The sequence below is a fragment of the Henckelia pumila genome, chromosome 1, assembly GCF_033568475.1.
Source record: "Henckelia pumila isolate YLH828 chromosome 1, ASM3356847v2, whole genome shotgun sequence".
NCBI classification, from domain to species: domain Eukaryota; kingdom Viridiplantae; phylum Streptophyta; class Magnoliopsida; order Lamiales; family Gesneriaceae; genus Henckelia; species Henckelia pumila.
The window spans coordinates 105,314,825-105,333,292 of NC_133120.1; the positions used below are offsets into that span (position 1 = coordinate 105,314,825).

An 18,468-nucleotide genomic window follows, 5' to 3' on the forward strand; every position below is an offset into this window, starting at 1 on the left:
TCCATTATTTCAAAAGCATAATGAGCTCCTTCAAGCACACACCGCTCTTCATTTCCTTCTTGATAATTACTCTTTTCTTTGACTACACCAACGCAACCACATTTTACGTCCGAAACAACTGTCCGTTCACAGTCTGGGCCGCAGCTGTACCTGGCGGCAACCGAGAGCTCCGGTATGGCGAGAGATGGGTCCTAGACGTGGAACGTACCAGAGGCCAAATTTGGGCTCGAACCGGTTGCACATTCAACGAAACCGGCCAAGGTATATATGTGCAAGGGTGTAGATTAATTGATATTTCATTTTCTATGAATTTTAATTTTTTAAAAAATAAATATAAATGAATGCTAAAATTTGATCCGTTAGAAATATGAATTACAAATTTGTACTTTGACCTTTGGTTTTGGCTCCAACCATATAGAAAGGTCATTGGTACTTGTTGCATTTGGATCAATGAATTTAATAATTAAATTTATAGTTATATCGAAATCTATGTACCATGCGATATGATATAATTCATTCATTATTACCTTTTCCATATCCATATATATATATATATGTGTGTGTGCGCATGTATTTTTTCTTCTAATTAAGATTCTTGACTCTGTAACTGAAGGTAAATGCCAGACCGGAGATTGCAATGGGCAACTAGAGTGTCAAGACTTCGGAACCGCCCCATTCACCGCCGCTAGATACGCATTGGACCGATTCAACAACCTCGATTTCTTTGACGTGTCTCTTATCGAGGGATATAATGTAGGAATGGACTTCCGTCCGATTACAGGGTACTGTCGCCACTCTGCCAGGTGCAAGGCGGATATCATTAAAGAGTACTGCCCCAAGGAGCTGCAAGCACCGGGCGGGTGCCGCGACGCGTGCTCGACTTTAAAGGAAAAAGATTACTACTGTTGCACGCCGGCGTATTGTGAGCCGACGGTTTACTCCAAGTTTTTCAAGGAAAAGTGCCCCCAAGCTTACAGTTATGTTAAGGACGATGAAACGAGCATGTTTTCTTGCTCCGCGGGTACCAAATACAGAGTCATTTTTTGCCCATAGTTTGATTCTTCTTATTAGTTTGTTTTTATTATTTTTAAATTTTAACAAAAGGGTGAAATTTTGGTTTCTCAAATATATTCCTCTTTGGTCGATCAGAGGGTATTTGACGATGTAAATTGCATGTGTTATGGTGAACATGCAAAGAATACACGGAAATTTAAGTATGTATACGATAATTACATGTTTTGCTAAAAGTAGAGGTCCATGTTCTTGAAAAAAGCAATTACCACACCTTGTATTATTAATTTCTAAAAACTAGAATATTGCTATATATTATGAACGTTTTGGGAATACAAATTTAAAATAAAAAAAGCAATGTTTTGCAAGCTACCAGTGGCTTTCAAAAAAACGAAGGGAAAATTAATTATATCACTTCAACTACAAAGACCATGATAAATATGAAAAAAATAAAATAAAAAATTGACCATTTTTAGGGATTTATTTATTGTCGCTTAATTTTTAATTATTAGGCTAATGTATTGAGAGTCAATTGTGAATAAATCCCTAAACCCAGACCTAACTTTTTTATAAATCCCTACAATAAAAATTCTTTCTTAAAACTCCCTAGGACCACCAAACTTGGTCAAATCCAATGTTTAATTCTTGTACCCAATTTATGCATTTATGTACTCCATTTATGCAATGTTTGTGCTCAATTATGGTACTCGAATCATCCGCAAAATTGGTATTAGAGCTTTAGGTTAAATATTCAGACTTAATATTATTCGTTAACTCATACTTTTCTTTGTTGAGGAGAAGATTTTTTATAAAAGATGACTTCAAACGAAGGTTTGAATCAAGAGAATTTTATTTATATGAAATCCTATAAACAAGTTAATTTGTTCACAATAGATTACTTACGACAGAAAGATGATTTCTAACTCTCAATTTTTAGAAATTACCCCAGATTCCTCTAAACCCTCTGGAGATCTTAGAGAAATTCAAAAGACGGTACAATATTACAGCAATCAGTTGTATGAAATACCTCGGCAGATTGAAGGAATCCTTAAGAAACAAGAAGAAATTCTTGTAACTCTAAAGGATCTTCAAACTAAAATCACAAATCTAGAACAAACTTCAGATTCTAGAAAAGGAAATACAGGAGGAAGGTTACCACTCTCATTTGGTACCGAACCGTTGTTACATTAGAAAGGTAAAACCAAAATGGTTCAAAAACCTTTAACTGATGATGAAATGATGATTAATCTTATAAAAGCAGTATCAGAGAAAAACACTATCTGATGACTACTTTAGAGAGATTAAATCTCGAGGATCTACAAGATCTCACGGATTCTTTTGCGAATCTCAAAGTAGTAGATATAAAAATGAACTCTCCTGAGGGTGAACAACCCATAGGGAATCCCCCAATATATGTGGTTAAAACAGAAGAACCACATAGTGAGTTTCAGGTTGGAGAAAATTCACATCCAGCAGGAACCAGATCAAGAAGGAGTAAAATCTCACTCCATCAAACTCCTTACGAAAAAACTGTTTTAGATCCAATACATCCTTACGGGGTTATGTTAAACCTTGATGTTTTGGACTTCAAAAACAGAGAAGACCTTATAGATGATTGGACGTCAGCTATGAGAATTGCAGCAGGGACATTAGATCTCAATAAAGAAGGATTCATTAAACTTCTAGAAATGAGTCTAATGGGATCTGTCAAGATTTCTTGGGAGATGACTATGCTAGATACGAAGGAATCAATCTTAGCAGGAGAATTCCTCAGCGAAATTGGAGAAAGAATGACCACCCTATTTAAAGCACAATTCATAAGGGTAGACTATTTCAACAATCAAGATACAGAGAAAAAGAGAAGATATACTCAAGCTCTGTATAGCCTCGAGTTACATGATATCTGTTTAGTTGATGAATACATTATGTTATTCACTAAATACAGATGGAATTCAGGAGTCGAGGAAAATGTAGCTATTCAGCTATTTTTCGCAAAAATGCCAAGTCCCTGTAGAGAAATGTTGATTAAAGAATACGTTCCAGGTCATCTTGACACTTTGGCAAGACGCGCGTCTTTTTTGAAAGGAAAATTGGCAGAATGGTGCCATATGGCAGCATTACAGAAGATGAAACGACCCTAAATCTCTAAATATAAATAAATAAATATGCGGAAATTTTTTTTTATTTTTTTTATACTTACTAAGTAAAAATATGTACATACATGTCCATACATATATGCACAGAATAAATAGATTTAAAAATAAATAACTTAAATAAAAATGCAACCTTTAATAAATTAAATATCTGAGTCTAACATTTAATAAAATACTGACAAATAAAATACTGACATATAAAATACTAACATAAGCGGAATAAATAAAATTTGCATGCACTGAAAATATTTAAATAAAATGTATAACATGATAAAAATATTCATAACATGACATAGACTCAGACAACGGTCACGAGGTTACTGCATGTCCGCTCATAGGTCCTCGCCGCCGGTGGGTACTACGTCCTCCTCTACGTACTCACCTGCACCATATCAGTGTAGTGAGCCTAGAGGCCCAACATGCTAACATAACAAGGGTTTAAAATAATTTAAATCACTTTAATACTAATACATAACATATACATGAATGAGCATGCTTAAAAATATCATGAACATAACATAAACTTAAATATCATAATAATACATAAACATTGTTGAGCAAAGTATTTTCTAACATCGAAAGGTTGTATCCATAGTGTAACCATACATACATTAAATACTCATCAGTGTGGTAAACCAACGTACGTGGCGGTGACGAATCACCTCTTAAATTGGCAGTAAACTGCCCTTCAATAGTTCACATATGGGGATGAATCCCCCTCAAATTGTCATACTACTTCAACTTCCAACATAAAAATTATTTTCTTTTGCTCAACCTTAAACATTAAATCATGCATAAAAAAATTATTTCATGAATGCATGTACTTAAATAAAATGTGTGTCCTTCATATATATTTAATTTAATTTCATACTAACATATAAATATTAAAAATAACTTCCATGCTTAAAAATAATTAAATATATATTCAGGACACATGCAATTTCTCATGGGTTGTACTGAACTGCTGGCCCTAACACTCAAGCTCATTTTCTTAAAATTCTGGCCCATTAACACTAAGACTGACCCATTAACATACTTAAGCCCAACAATAATTATTCTGAGCCCAAATAATTACTTAAAGCCCATTAGAACAATCCTGGCCCAATAACATTCTATTCCGGCCCAATGGGCCCAAAATCCCAAATACTGGCCCAATAACTTTCATGGGCCCCCAAGCCTATAAAAATTATTGAACTAACTTAATTAAATTTAAATAAGCCCAATAACAAATAAATTCAACCCAAAAGAATTTAAATGGAATCCAATTAAATTTTGGGATTTAATTAGGCCCATTAAACACTTAAACTTAATAATTAACTTAAAAATAAAATACCCGAGCCCGACTAACTTAACCCGGACCCGGACCCAACCAACTTAACCCACTTACTTCCAGACCCGACTCGGACCCATAATTCGACCCGGACCCGCCCTGAAGACCCTAAACCCGTCGCCCCTCCCTTGTTCCTGCTGCAGCCGTGAGCAGCAGCCACTCCTTGGCTGCTGGCGGCCTGCTCCGGCCGCCCCTGGCCGGAGCGCCACCGCCCAGACGTAGCCCACATCTGGGCGGTCCTAACCTGACCCAGGCCCTGACCCCATGCAGCCCCACGCATAGAGGCCGAACCCCTTTTCCCCAAACCCTAGACCTGCGCACTCATGGAGGCCGAACCTGCACCAGCGCCTACCTGGGCTCGTTTGGCTCAAACCACTCGAGCCACTCGAGTCCAGACCCCTTTCACACAACCTAGGGACCCTGACCAGCAGTCATACAAGTCATGGAGGAAGAAAAACGTGAGCATGATGGAAGAAATACATGAACAAGGTGCATAACAACCAAAACCAAACGATTTTTCTGAAATTTTCTTGAATAATTCTAATGCATACACACGCACACTATTAACCACTGATATGGCACAAAAATTTGCGAAAGAAAACATGTCTTGCACCGTTAAAAGAAGAGATAGGAGCGTGTAGACCGAATCCGAGACGACGGGACGACGAGCAACCTTGAAGCTTCGAAGAAAAACGGCTATGGAGTCCTAGAGCCTGCTGATCGATGAAGAAGATGAAGGAGAGGGGGAGGTGTCGGCTGAGAGCTTGGAGGCGTGAGGTTTGGGTAGGTTTAGGGTAAGGTTTTTAATTAAAAATAGGTTTTTAGGATAATAAAATATTAATATGGATTTTTAATTATGAAATATATAACTTAAAAGCTCTAACTAATAATTAAAATCTGATAAATAATTTAAAAATCCCGAAATAAATAATTAAGGGAATTTTAAAGATAATAAAAAGTCATTATTTTGGCTTATTTTGAATAAAAATGGACTCCTAAAATCATATAAAATTAAATACTAATAATTTTGAGGAAATAAAACTCAAAATAATATTTTTGGGCTCTAAAAATGCTCATGAAATAAATTGGATAGAAAGTTGTCATCTCGTCCATCCACGGTCCCGTCAACGCGATAAAATAATTCAATTACCATAAATCATGAAAATCTCTAATTATGGGTTAAATGCTTGAAAATCAATTAAATCATGCACAAATAATTCACATAAATATTTAACCCATACTCTAAAATTTCAAATAAATAAATTTCCTAATTATGCATGCGAATTTACGTATTAAAAATACCGGGTGTTACAATTCTCTCCCCCCCCCCCTTAAATTGGATTTCGTCCTCGAAATTAAAGTACTTACCCGAACAACTCCGGGTAGCGTGTCCTCATGTCTGCCTCGGTCTCCCAAGTAGCTTCCTCCTCCGAATGATTCAGCCACTGGACTCTGACCATCGGTATGACCCGCGTCCTTAATCTGCGCTCCTCCCTAGCCAAGATCCGTATAGGCCTCTCCTCAAATGCTAACTCCGGTGTCAACTGAAGAGGCTCAAAATCCAACACATGTGACGGGTTCGAGATGTATCTCCGAAGCATGGATACATGGAATACATTGTGCACTGCCGCTAGCCCTGGTGGTAGAGCTAAACGGTAGGCCAACGTGCCAACTCTCTCCAAGATCTCGAATGTCCCTATATATCTCGGATTAAGCTTGCCTCTCCGGCCAAATCGCACTACTCCCTTCATAGGTGACACCTTCAGGAATACGTGATCACCTACAGCGAACTCCAAATCTCGTCGTCGAGTATCTGCATAACTCTTCTGACGACTCTGAGCAGTCCTCATGCGATCCCGAATCTGTGTCACAATATCAGCTGTCTGCTGCACAATCTCAGGACCAAGTAAAATCCTCTCACCGACCTCATCCCAATGCACAGGAGATCTGCACCTCCTCCCGTACAATGCTGCATAAGGAGCCATACCTATAGACGACTAAAAACTGTTGTTATAGGTAAACTCTACTAATGGCAGTCTAGTCTCCCACGAGCCTTGAAAGTCGATGACACAAGCTCTCAGTAGATCCTCGAGAACCTGGATCACTCTCTCAGACTGACCATCTGTCTAGGGATGGAACGCTGTACTGAACAAAAGTCTAGTCCCCAATGCAGTGTGCAAACTCTTCCAAAACGCAGACGTAAATCTCGGATCTCTATCTGATACTATCGACACTGGTATGCCATGCAGTCTAACAATCTCCTTGATGTAAAGCTCTGCATACTGTGTCAACGAGTAAGTAGTCCTCACCGGTAAGAAATGAGCTGACTTGGTGAGTCTATCCACGATCACCCAAATAGTTGTGCAACCTCTGGCACTCCTCGGTAAGCCAACTACAAAGTCCATCGTAATATTTTCCCATTTCCATTCCGGAATAGGAAGAGGTCTAAGAAGTCCTGCTGGACGCTGATGCTCGGCCTTGACCTGCTGACAAGTCAAGCACTCTGACACAACTCTCCCGATGTCTCTCTTCATCCCGGGCCACCAATACAATAGCTGCAAATCTCGGTACATCTTCGTACTTCCGGGGTGAATGGAGTACGGAGATGTGTGAGTCTCTGCTAGAATCTCAGCTCTCAACTGATCGACGTTCGGTACCCACATCCTACCACGGTACTGAACAATGTCATCCACAACTGTATACAGAAGACCACCCTTGGCCTCATCTCTCTGTCTCCAATGCTGCAACTCCTCATCAGTAGACTGTCCATCCCTGATCCGATCTCGCATAACTGGCTGCAACGTCAACACTGACAAGCTCGGTGCATGACCACTCGAGTAAAACTCCAAATCAAACCTCTGAATCTCACTCTGCAGTGGTAACTACACTGACAAACACGATACCACTGACGACTTCCGACTCAAAGCATCAGCCACTACATTAGCTTTACCCGGATGGTAGCTAATGTCACAGTCGTAATCCTTCACCAACTCCAACCATCTCCGTTGCCTCATGTTCAACTCCTTCTGAGTGACGAAGTACTTGAGGCTCTTGTGATCAGTGAAAATCTTGCACTTCTCTCCATACAGATAGTGCCTCCAGATTTTCAAAGCGAAGACAACTGCCGCTAACTCCAAGTCATGTGTCGGGTAGTTCTGCTCATGAATCTTCAACTGCTTCGACGCATAAGCAATAACCTTACCACACTGCATAAGTACTGCGCCTAAACCTAGCTTAGACATGTCGGTGTACACCACTAACTCCTCGTGTGGTACTGTCATCGCTAAAACCGGTGCGATAGTGAGTGCTTCCTTCAGCTGATCGAAGCTCCTCTGACAGTCTGGACTCCAAACAAACTTCGCATTCTTCTTGGTTAAGGAAGTCAAGGGTACTGCAATAGAGAAAAAACCCTTGATGAACTTCCTATAGTATCCTGCCAAACCCAAGAAACTGCGAATCTCCGAAGCATTCTTCGGAATACCCCATTTTTGCACTGCCTCAACCTTCGACTGATCCACTGCAATCCCATCTCTAGAAATAATGTGGCCAAGAAATGCCACCTGCTCAAGCCAAAACTCGCACTTGCTGAACTTGGCATACAAACGATGCTCCCTCAAAGTCTGCAAGGCTGTCTGTAGATGCTGCCTATGCTCCTCAACGCTCCTAGAGTAGATCAAGATATCATCAATGAAGACTATGATGAACTGATCAAGATACGGCCGAAAAACTCGGTTCATGAGATCCATGAAAACCGCTGGAGCATTGGTCATCCCAAATGGCATCACTAAGAACTCGTAATGCCCATAACGTGTCCGGAAAGCAGTCTTGGACACATCTGCATCTCTAACTCGCAGCTGATGATAACCAGATCGCAGGTCGATCTTGAAGAACACCGAAGCTCCCTGCAACTGATCAAATAAGTCCTCTATCCTCGGCAGTGGGTACTTATTCTTCACTGTGACCCTATTGAGCTCTCGATAATCGATGCACAGTCTCATACTGCCATCCTTCTTCTTCACAAATAACACTGGAGCTCCCCATGGAGAAAAGCTAGGACGAACAAAGCCTTTCTCTAATAACTCCTGTATCTGCTCCTTCAACTCTTTTATCTCGGTAGGAGCAAGTCTGTATGGTGCCTTAGAGATAGGCACGGTGTCTGGCACTAAGTCGATGCTGAACTCCACATCTCTCACTGGTGGAATTCCTGCAACATCCTCCGGGAAGACGTCCGAAAAGTCACGAACCACCTCTATCTCTGATAATGATCTGCTAGATGATTCTGAGGCCGTGACAATACTTGCTAGAAAACCTTGGCAACCCCGTTTCAACAGCTTCCTCGCCTGAATAAGAGATATCACCTGAGGAATATCACTGCTCTGAGATGCATGAAAAGTAAACGGGTCGCCTCCCGGCGGTTTCACTGACACTGTCCTTCGACTAAAATCAATCGAAGCTCCATTTACTGTCAACCAGTCCATACCCAATATCAAATCAAATCCACTCAACGGCAAAACCACCACATCTGCGCGTATGGAGTGCCCCTGAAGCTCCAACTCCAGTTCTCGAATGACACTAGAGGTAGAAATAATCTGTCCTGACGGCATAGTGACATCATAACCACTGTCAACCATCTCGGGTGTGATGCCTATCCGTCTGATAAACTCCAGGGAGATAAACGAATGCGTAGCCCCTAAATCTAGCAACGCAAACGTGGAGTTGCCTCCAACTAAAATTCTCCCTGCACGCAGAAGAATCCCAACAATTTCATACCACTACTAAACTTTCCCCCAAAGATAAGTCACTAATAACCCTTAATTCTAGTCACAAGTAAAACATGCTTCTTATTCTAACATGCAGATAGAAAAATCCCAAATACAAATTATTTCACAAAGAAAAAATCGAAATTCTTAACCAAAGGAAAAAATTATAAAATACTAGGGGTAAGATATACCGGTGATCAAGGAGGTGTCTGGGTCGGCCTCCTCTACCTGCATAACGAACACTCTACCAGCAGTGTTCTTCTTCCTCGGGCAACTAGCTATCTGGTGCCCCGGCTCTCTAAAGTGGAAACAAACTCCAGCTCCCAAAAGACAAGGTCCCAAATGCATCTTCTGACACTTCGGGCAAGTAGGAAAACCTCCAGTATTAGGGGCCCCGCCCCGCAGCTGCTGTGGCCTCTGCTGCTGGTTCGGGCCCTTAGACGGCCCAGTATACTGCTTCTTCGCAGGAGGCTGCGAAGATGGTCGCTGAAATCCAGACTGAATCTGTCTCTTCCCCTTTTGCTCTCGCTGTATCTCTCTCCTACCCTCTTCTGACCTCAGTGCTCTACTAACTGCCGCCTCATATGTAGCGACGTCCATCATACGTACGTCATGCTTGATATTCGCCTTCAGTCCCTCCACAAACTGTCTCATCTTCTCCGGTGGACTGTCTGAAATCAGAGGCACAAAATGACAGCCCCTCTCGAACTGTCTCACATACTCAACCACTGACCTGTCCCCCTGTCGAAGACTCATAAACTCCCGGATCATGCGACTGCGCACATCCTCCGTGAAATACTTGGCGTAGAAGATACGCCTAAACTCCGCTCAAGTCAATGTAGGAAGATGTACTCCCCTAGCAGCACCCTCCCACCAAAGAGCTGCATCTCCCCTCATCATATAAGTCGCACAGTTCACCCTGTCGGCGTCAGTAATCCCCATGTATGCAAAGATGGACTCCAAAGAACGAATCCACCCCTCAGCCACCAATGGATCGGTGGTACCAGTGAACTCCTTCGGCCCCTTCTTCTGGAACCGCTCAGCAACGTCCTCCTCGTGGGACAGTCTAGGACGTGCAGCCTGCTGCTCCAACAGAGCAGTAATCCCTGCCATTATATTAGCATTGGCCTGCTCCAATGCTGCAAGAGGGTTCTGCGGAGGTGGAGGTGGAGATTCCCCACGTCTGTTCATAGGTCTCGGAGGCATTCTGCACCACCACATATTTCTTTACGTAAATCGTCATGCATAACTAAGTGTTTTAACATTAATGCTAACTTAAATTCTTAAAAGTAAATCATGCTTTAATCACTTAAAACTTACAGACCGGTAGCGTGGATTTCTGAGCTCGCATAGCAGTAATGACCCCTCCAAGGACCGTGCTTTGATACCAACTGAAACGACCCTAACTCTCTAAATATAAATAAATAAATATGCGGAATTTTTTTTTATTTTTTTTATACTTACTAAGTAAAAATATGTACATACATGCCCATACATATATGCACAAAATAAATAGATTTAAAAATAAATAACTTAAATAAAAATGCAACCTTTAATAAATTAAATATCTGAGTCTAACATTTAATAAAATACTAACAAATAAAATACTGACATATAAAATACTGACATAAGCGGAATAAATAAAATTTGCATGCACTGAAAATATTTAAATAAAATGTATAACATGATAAAAATATTCATAACATGACATAGACTCAGACAACGGTCACGAGGTTACTGCATGTCCGCTCATAGGTCCTCGCCGCCGGTGGGTACTACGTCCTCCTCTACGTACTCACCTGCACCATATCAGTGTAGTGAGCCTAGAGGCCCAACATGCTAACATAACAAGGGTTTAAAATAATTTAAATCACTTTAATACTAATACATAACATATACATGAATGAGCATGCTTAAAAATATCATGAACATAACATAAACTTAAATATCATAATAATACATAAACATTGTTGAGCAAAGTATTTTCTAACATCGAAAGGTTGTATCCATAGTGTAACCATACATACATTAAATACTGATCAGTGTGGTAAACCAACGTACGTGGCGGTGACGAATCACCTCTTAAATTGGCAGTAAACTGCCCTTCAATAGTTCACATATGGGGACGAATCCCCCTCAAATTGTCACACTACTTCAACTTCCAACATAAAAATTATTTTCTTTTGCTCAACCTTAAACATTAAATCATGCATAAAAAAATTATTTCATGAATGCATGTACTTAAATAAAATGTGTGTCCTTCATATATATTTAATTTAATTTCATACTAACATATAAATATTAAAAATAACTTCCATGCTTAAAAATATTAAATATATATTCAGGACACATGCAATTTCTCATGGGTTGTACTGAACTGCTGGCCCTAACACTCAAGCCCATTTTCTTAAAATTCTGGCCCATTAACACTAAGACTGGCCCATTAACATACTTAAGCCCAACAATAATTATTCTGAGCCCAAATAATTACTTAAAGCCCATTAGAACAATCCTGGCCCAATAACATTCTATTCCGGCCCAATGGGCCCAAAAGCCCAAAGACTGGCCCAATAACTTTCATGGGCCCCCAAGCCCATAAAAATTATTGGACTAACTTAATTAAATTTAAATAATCTCAATAACAAATAAATTCAACCCAAAAGAATTTAAATGGAACCCAATTAAATTTTGGGATTTAATTAGGCCCATTAAACACTTAAACTTAATAATTAACTTAAAAATAAAATACCCGAGCCCGACTAACTTAACCCGGACCCGGACCCAACTAACTTAACCCACTTACTTCCAGACCCGACTCGGACCCATAATTCGACCCGGACCCGCCCTGAAGACCCTAAACCCGTCGCCCCTCCCTTGTTCCTGCTGCGACCGTGAGCAGCAGCCACTCCTTGGCTGCTGGCGGCCTGCTCCGGCCGCCCCTGGCCGGAGCGCCACCGCCCAGACGTAGCCCATGTCTGGGCGGTCCTAACCTGACCCAGGCCCTGACCCCATGCAGCCCCACGCATAGAGGCCGAACCCCCTTTCCCCAAACCCTAGACCTGCGCACTCATGGAGGCCGAACCTGCACCAGCGCCTACCTGGGCTCGTTTGGCTTGAACCACTCGAGCCACTCGAGTCCAGACCCCTTTCACACAACCTAGGGACCCTGAAGGACCCTGACCAGCAGTCATACAAGTCATGGAGGAAGAAAAACGTGAGCATGATGGAAGAAATACATGAACAAGGTGCATAACAACCAAAACCAAACGATTTTTATGAAATTTTCTTGAATAATTCTAATGCATACACACGCACACTATTAACCACTGATATGGCATAAAAATTTGCGAAAGAAAACATGCCTTGCACCATTAAAAGAAGAGATAGGAGCGTGTAGACCTAATCCAGGACGACGGGACGATGAGCAACCTTGAAGCTTCGAAGAAAAAACGGCTATGGAGTCCTAGAGCCTGCTGATCGATGAAGAAGATGAAGGAGAGGGGGAGGTGTCGGCTGAGAGCTTGGAGGCGTGAGGTTTGGGTAGGTTTAGGGTAAGGTTTTTAATTAAAAATAGGTTTTTAGGATAATAAAATATTAATATGGATTTTTAATTATGAAATATATAACTTAAAAGCCATAACTAATAATTAAAATCTGATAACTAATTTAAAAATCCCGAAATAAATAATTAAGGGAATTTTAAAGATAATAAAAAGTCATTATTTTGGCTTATTTTGAATAAAAATGGACTCCTAAAATCATATAAAATTAAATATTAATAATTTTGAGGAAATAAAACTCAAAATAATATTTTTGGGCTCTAAAAATGCTCATGAAATAAATTGGATAGAAAGTTGTTATCTCGTCCGCCCACGGTCCCGTCAACGCGATAAAATAATTCAATTACCATAAATCATGAAAATCTCTAATTATGGGTTAAATGCTTGAAAATCAATTAAATCATGCACAAATAATTCACATAAATATTTAACCCATACTCTAAAATTTCAAATAAATAAATTTCCTAATTATGCATGCGAATTTACGTATTAAAAATACCGGGTGTTACAGAAGAATTACAAGAAAATAAGGGGTATAAATAAACGTACACCTTTATGTTGTAAAGATAATGATCTTCCAACGATCATTGGAAACAGATCACAGGGATTTAAAAGGAAGAAATTCAGAAGTAATCCCTACAATAAAAGAATGAGAAGTTCTTGGAAACCAAAAACAATTTGGTCCAAACAAAAGGCCAGATCTTATAGGTCAGGAAAAAGAAGTGGACCTACAAGAACATCCCCAGTAACAAGCTCATCACAAAGCAGGGGAAGAAAACCATCAAGAAGAACTTTCAGAAGAACTCATACAAGAGCAAGTGAAAGTTTCAAGGATTGCAACTGCTGGACATGTGGAGCAAGAGGACATATATCTACAAATTATCCAGAAAACGAGAAAAAAGGAGTTAAACTCTTTGAAGCAACACCAGATATGGATGATGCGGTCTTCTTTCAAGATCTAGTCCAAGTATATCAATTTGAGGATATCCCCTCAGATGAAAGCATGTACGAAGAAGAGATATTGTTTAGTCAAGAAGATTATGAGGATGGGTCAGAATCAGAATAAAAAAAAAGTGTTTCGGCATGAAACACATGAAAGTTTGGCTGGATTCTTTAGCCAAACCACGATATCTCATAATATGGTCCAAAGGATTATGAGAGAAAATCCAACGTTACAAAAGTACCAGGGATTTTCGGCAGGACAAGTAGAAAGAGTCTTAGGCAACCTAAGGCTTAGACAAAGAACACATAATTTGATTTACAAAGTATCCAGAAGGGAAATGGCAATCCCCATGGAGTTAACAAGTAATCAAATAGAGATGCAGTTAATTCCTTTTGAAGAAATAAGAGAGGAATTGCAAAAGTTGAAAGGTGAGGTAGCAAGGACGATGTCTTGGATTCATATTGGAGCAATCCAAATAATGATCAAGGCAACTTTTAAAGAAGGAATAGATTCACCCATAGATATCGTAGTATGCGATAAAAGAATGGGAAATATTCAAGATGCTGTCCTGGGTACTATCTCAGGAAATCTTTGTGCAGAAAAAATTGTAGGAGTTATCTATCCAAGAATAGCCTACAATTTAGCTGACAGAGACTTTAGTCGAGCCTTGACGTTGCATCAAAACTTCAAGGAAAAGAGACTGATGAAGGAAGGTAATAGACCATATTCTATTACATATCAAATTTCATATGCTCTTTCTAATACTCATCATTCTGAATTATTTATTAGAAATGAGTTCATTGAAATTCCAGAGATCTTTGGGAAAGTTGCTCATGCAATATACCCAGAAAGAATCGAGTTTCCTTTAATTCAGGAAACATACATTCAAATTCAAGACAGACCGGTTCTATACAGAGACCTTAAAATAGAACCTCAAAGGTTATCTTTTCAAGAAAACCGAATGACAAGTAGGAGATGGGACAAATATCCTATTCAAGAAATTCCACCAGAAGAAAAAGAGTTTTCTATAATAGGAAAACTTAGATCTCCAGAAGGATGGAAAGAAGTGAAAATAGTATTCGATATTACAAGTCATCGGAACCAGTTCCCTTGTAACTCGATTTACTATTTGGAACAACATGAAAAAGGAACTTACCAAGGATTGATAAATATTGGAGAATTGAAAGTTCAAATATATGGAATTCCAAGAAAAGAAGTGGATCAGCTCATTCTTGGCCTAGAGTTTCTGGAGGATCATAAACCATGGAAACGCCTTGAAAAGGGAATAGAGTTCATGGCAAAAGAAAAGACTTGGAGGATTCAATAAGAATTCTACGAAATGGAAAACCAAGAGAATTGGATAAGGGACAATCCCTTAATCAGATTCAAAAACTCTGTTTACAAAAAGATGAAGAAGCAACTGTTGAAATTAGTAAGTCATGAACATGATTTACTAGAACGCATTGAAGAGGTAGAAAGGAGTAACCATACTCTACCTTCTGAAGCCTTAGGAAGACTAAAGGTGAATAGTCTTAATCGGATTACTGAGTTACAACACAGTCTGTTAAAAATGGCAGGGCCATTTAGTAATCCCTTTAAAAAATGATAACAAGTCCTTTCTCCATATACATTCCAATAGGGATGTTGTATGAACAATATAAGGCTGAATACTTTGCAGCTTATATCGATTCGGGAGCAGGAATTTGTACAGCAAAAAGAGGAGTCTTCCCTGAAGAATGTGAAGAAGATTTGCCAAAAATTGCTGGACGAGATTTTTCTCGAAGAATTTTAATTCTTTGCAAAGGAATAAAACAAGCAGAGATCCTTATGGGAGGAGCAGGGCAGACACCTTGGTACAAGGTAAAGACACCACCAATCTATTTCCATGATACAGGAGCTGATATCCTGTTAGGAAATAACTTCTTACAAATGTTTAAGAAGTACACACAAGACAATGAGTCAAGAAGACTTATGTTCACTACAATTTGTGATCATAAAATTATCGTTCAAAGACTCAAAGTTTCTTTTTATCGACAATTGCCGATAATATTTTGCAGCCAGCGTGGTGATAAAGGACAACTTTTTCACCCAAAAATAAAAGATCCAAGGAGGTTTGGAGAAACCATGTTAAAAATAACAACAGAACAAGAACTCCAAACAGAGGATATGGAGTTTCTCAAGGTAACTCTACATCACAGAGATATAGAGTTAGAAAATAAGGTATCCCTTGAAGATGTCAAAAAGAGGCTCAAAGAAAGTTACAACGAGCACCCTTTGGCATGATGGGATAGAAATCAACTCAAAGTCAGTCTTACTCTAAAGGAAGGCAAAGAGTATGAATTCGTCAAATATAAGCCTATCCCGATAAACATAACAGATCAAAGGGATATGAGAATGATTATCAAGGAACATTTGGACTTTGGTCTAATCAAAGAAGGAGTTTCACCATATAGCAGCCCAGGATTTCTGGTCAGAAATCATGGTGAAATAAAAAGAGGAAAACCCAGGTTAGTTATTGATTACCAAGGTATTAATAAAATCCTGGAGTTTGATGGGTACTTCATACCCAGTAGAGAACATCTAATTAGTTGTGTACGAAATGATAGAGTGTTCTCAAAATTTGATTGTAAGTCTGGATTCTACCAGATAAGAATGGAATAAGGCAGTAAGAAATTCACAGTCTTCTCTACTCCACAAGGACACTATATTTGGGAAGTTATGCCTATGGGATTGGCCAATGCACCCCAAATATTTCAAAAAAAGATGGATAATCTTTTTAAAGATTATTTCAACTTTATGTTTGTTTATATTGATGATATTCTTATAGCATCAAAAAACATAGACGAACATGTTAAACACTTAGAGATTTTCTCTAAGATTTGTAAAAAAGAAGGACTGGTTTTATCTGAAAAGAAAGCAGTCATAGCAACAAGGAAAATTGAATTCCTTGGTATTGAGATTGATGAAACTGAAATAATTCTACAACCCCATATTGTGAAAAAGGTAAAGAATTTTTCAGATAAACTCAAAGATGTAAAACAACTCCAGAGTTTTCTAGGAGTAGTTAATTTTGCAGGGATGTTCATAAACAACCTAGCAATTTACAGAAAGGTGTTTAGTCCTTTGTTAAAAAAGGATGCCAGGTTTATATGGACCAATGACCATACTAAAGGGGTAAACCAATTAAAGGAGATATGTAAGAATCTCCCAAAAATGGCTATACCCATAGATGAAGATGATCTGATATTATTCACAGATGCCAGTGATGATTGGTGGGCAGCTGTCCTTACCAAGATCACTCCAGATGGAGAAATACCATGCAGATACTGTAGCGGTCTTTTTTCAGAATCAGAGGCCATCAGATGGCATATCAACGAGAAGGAATTTTATGCAGTTAAAAGGGCTTTTGAAAAATGGCCATTATCTTTACTTGCTAAAAAATTCACGCTGAAGGTTGATAACACCTAGGTAAAAGCTTTCTTAAGAAATAAGATTGAATCTAAACCTGAGAAAGCTAGGTTATTAAGATGGCAAGCATTATGTCAAAATTATATTTTTGATATTGTTATTATTAAATCTCATGAAAATATTCTTGCAGATTTCTTAACAAGAGATGGAAGGCAGCGATGTGGATTCCATCATGAAAATGCAGAAGCATCTCAGGGAATACCTTGGGTTGCTTCAAACCGAGTTCAACCAGTTAGTCATTAATGCTGAAATGGCTGGCAAGTTACAACAAGCTGATCGGATCAAAGTATCTAATCGAATTACTGGATGTATGCAAGCTCAAACTCAACTATGGGCTGCTATTCAAGGGCCAATTGTTAAGGCTATAGAGAAACCATTGGTTTCTCATAAACAGGAAAAGTTAAAACCATTGGTTTTACAAGAAGAAAAAACACAGCCACTGGTTGTAGAACAAAGGGTTGAAGATTCCAAAACCCAAGAAACAAGTGCTAATCTATCATCAGCTTTTGATGAATTGGATGAAGCAACAATTGATGAGAATAATTCATCAAGTCAACCCTCCGTCTCTGAGGTAAAAGAGGAAGAGATCAATCTTAGACCCAACACTGACAAGGGTAAATCTAAGATTGATACTAATCCAGCTATTATTTCTCCATTCCAGGTTTATCAACAGAAGTGGGAGAAATTAAAGACAAGGAGTGAAATCAACCCAAACACTTGAAGGGTTGATGTTGCAGGAATATATCCAAGGGTTTGGCTAAAAAACAATGTCAATCCTAAGGATGTAAAACTCTGGTATGAATTTGGGGCTTTGGCATCAGTTTATACAACGTCACCAAGCTTCTCGGAGATATCACAGTTACCAAAATGGATCCAGGAAGCAGTCCAAGAAACATGGACAAATAATGATCATTTGTCTAGAGGAGATGTGCTAGAACTATATTTCTTCAGTGCAGCTCCAGAGCCAACAGGAAAAGGATCACATGAACCCTTTCATTTCATCAAGCTAAGGAGACCTGATATGACGGGCCATAAATTTATCAAAGATCCTAAAGCTGAAGAAATACCTTTGCTGTCCACTTTTGGAGAAAATGAAATCTCAACCAGAAGGGCATGGGGTATTTGGGTCTGTCTCACCGAGATGGACAAAGTCAAATTTTCGTTCAAATTCTACCAGAATTCTGTGAATGGATCGTTTTTGTTAAATACAATGACAGGAAAAACTACAGCTTTCGCGAAAGAA

At 39.1% G+C, this 18,468-nt stretch overlaps 1 protein-coding gene across 1 annotated transcript; it reads left to right on the forward strand.

The window, feature by feature from the left end:
• On the forward strand, nucleotides 1-1,219 carry LOC140876377 (thaumatin-like protein). The gene is made up of 2 exons (XM_073280333.1): nucleotides 1-261; nucleotides 614-1,219. Exons 1-2 carry the CDS (start codon nucleotides 21-23, stop codon nucleotides 1,051-1,053), a joined length of 681 nt encoding a protein of 226 aa, XP_073136434.1. The 5' UTR covers nucleotides 1-20; the 3' UTR covers nucleotides 1,054-1,219.
• Nucleotides 1,220-18,468: the final 17,249 nt, after the last annotated feature.

Bases quoted from the DNA above. Each gene is read 5' to 3' on its own strand.
- LOC140876377 (XM_073280333.1), top strand. From the start codon at position 21: ATGAGCTCCTTCAAGCACACACCGCTCTTCATTTCCTTCTTGATAATT. The intron at 262-613 runs GTATATATGTGC...CTGTAACTGAAG, and splicing joins ATTCAACGAAACCGGCCAAG to GTAAATGCCAGACCGGAGAT.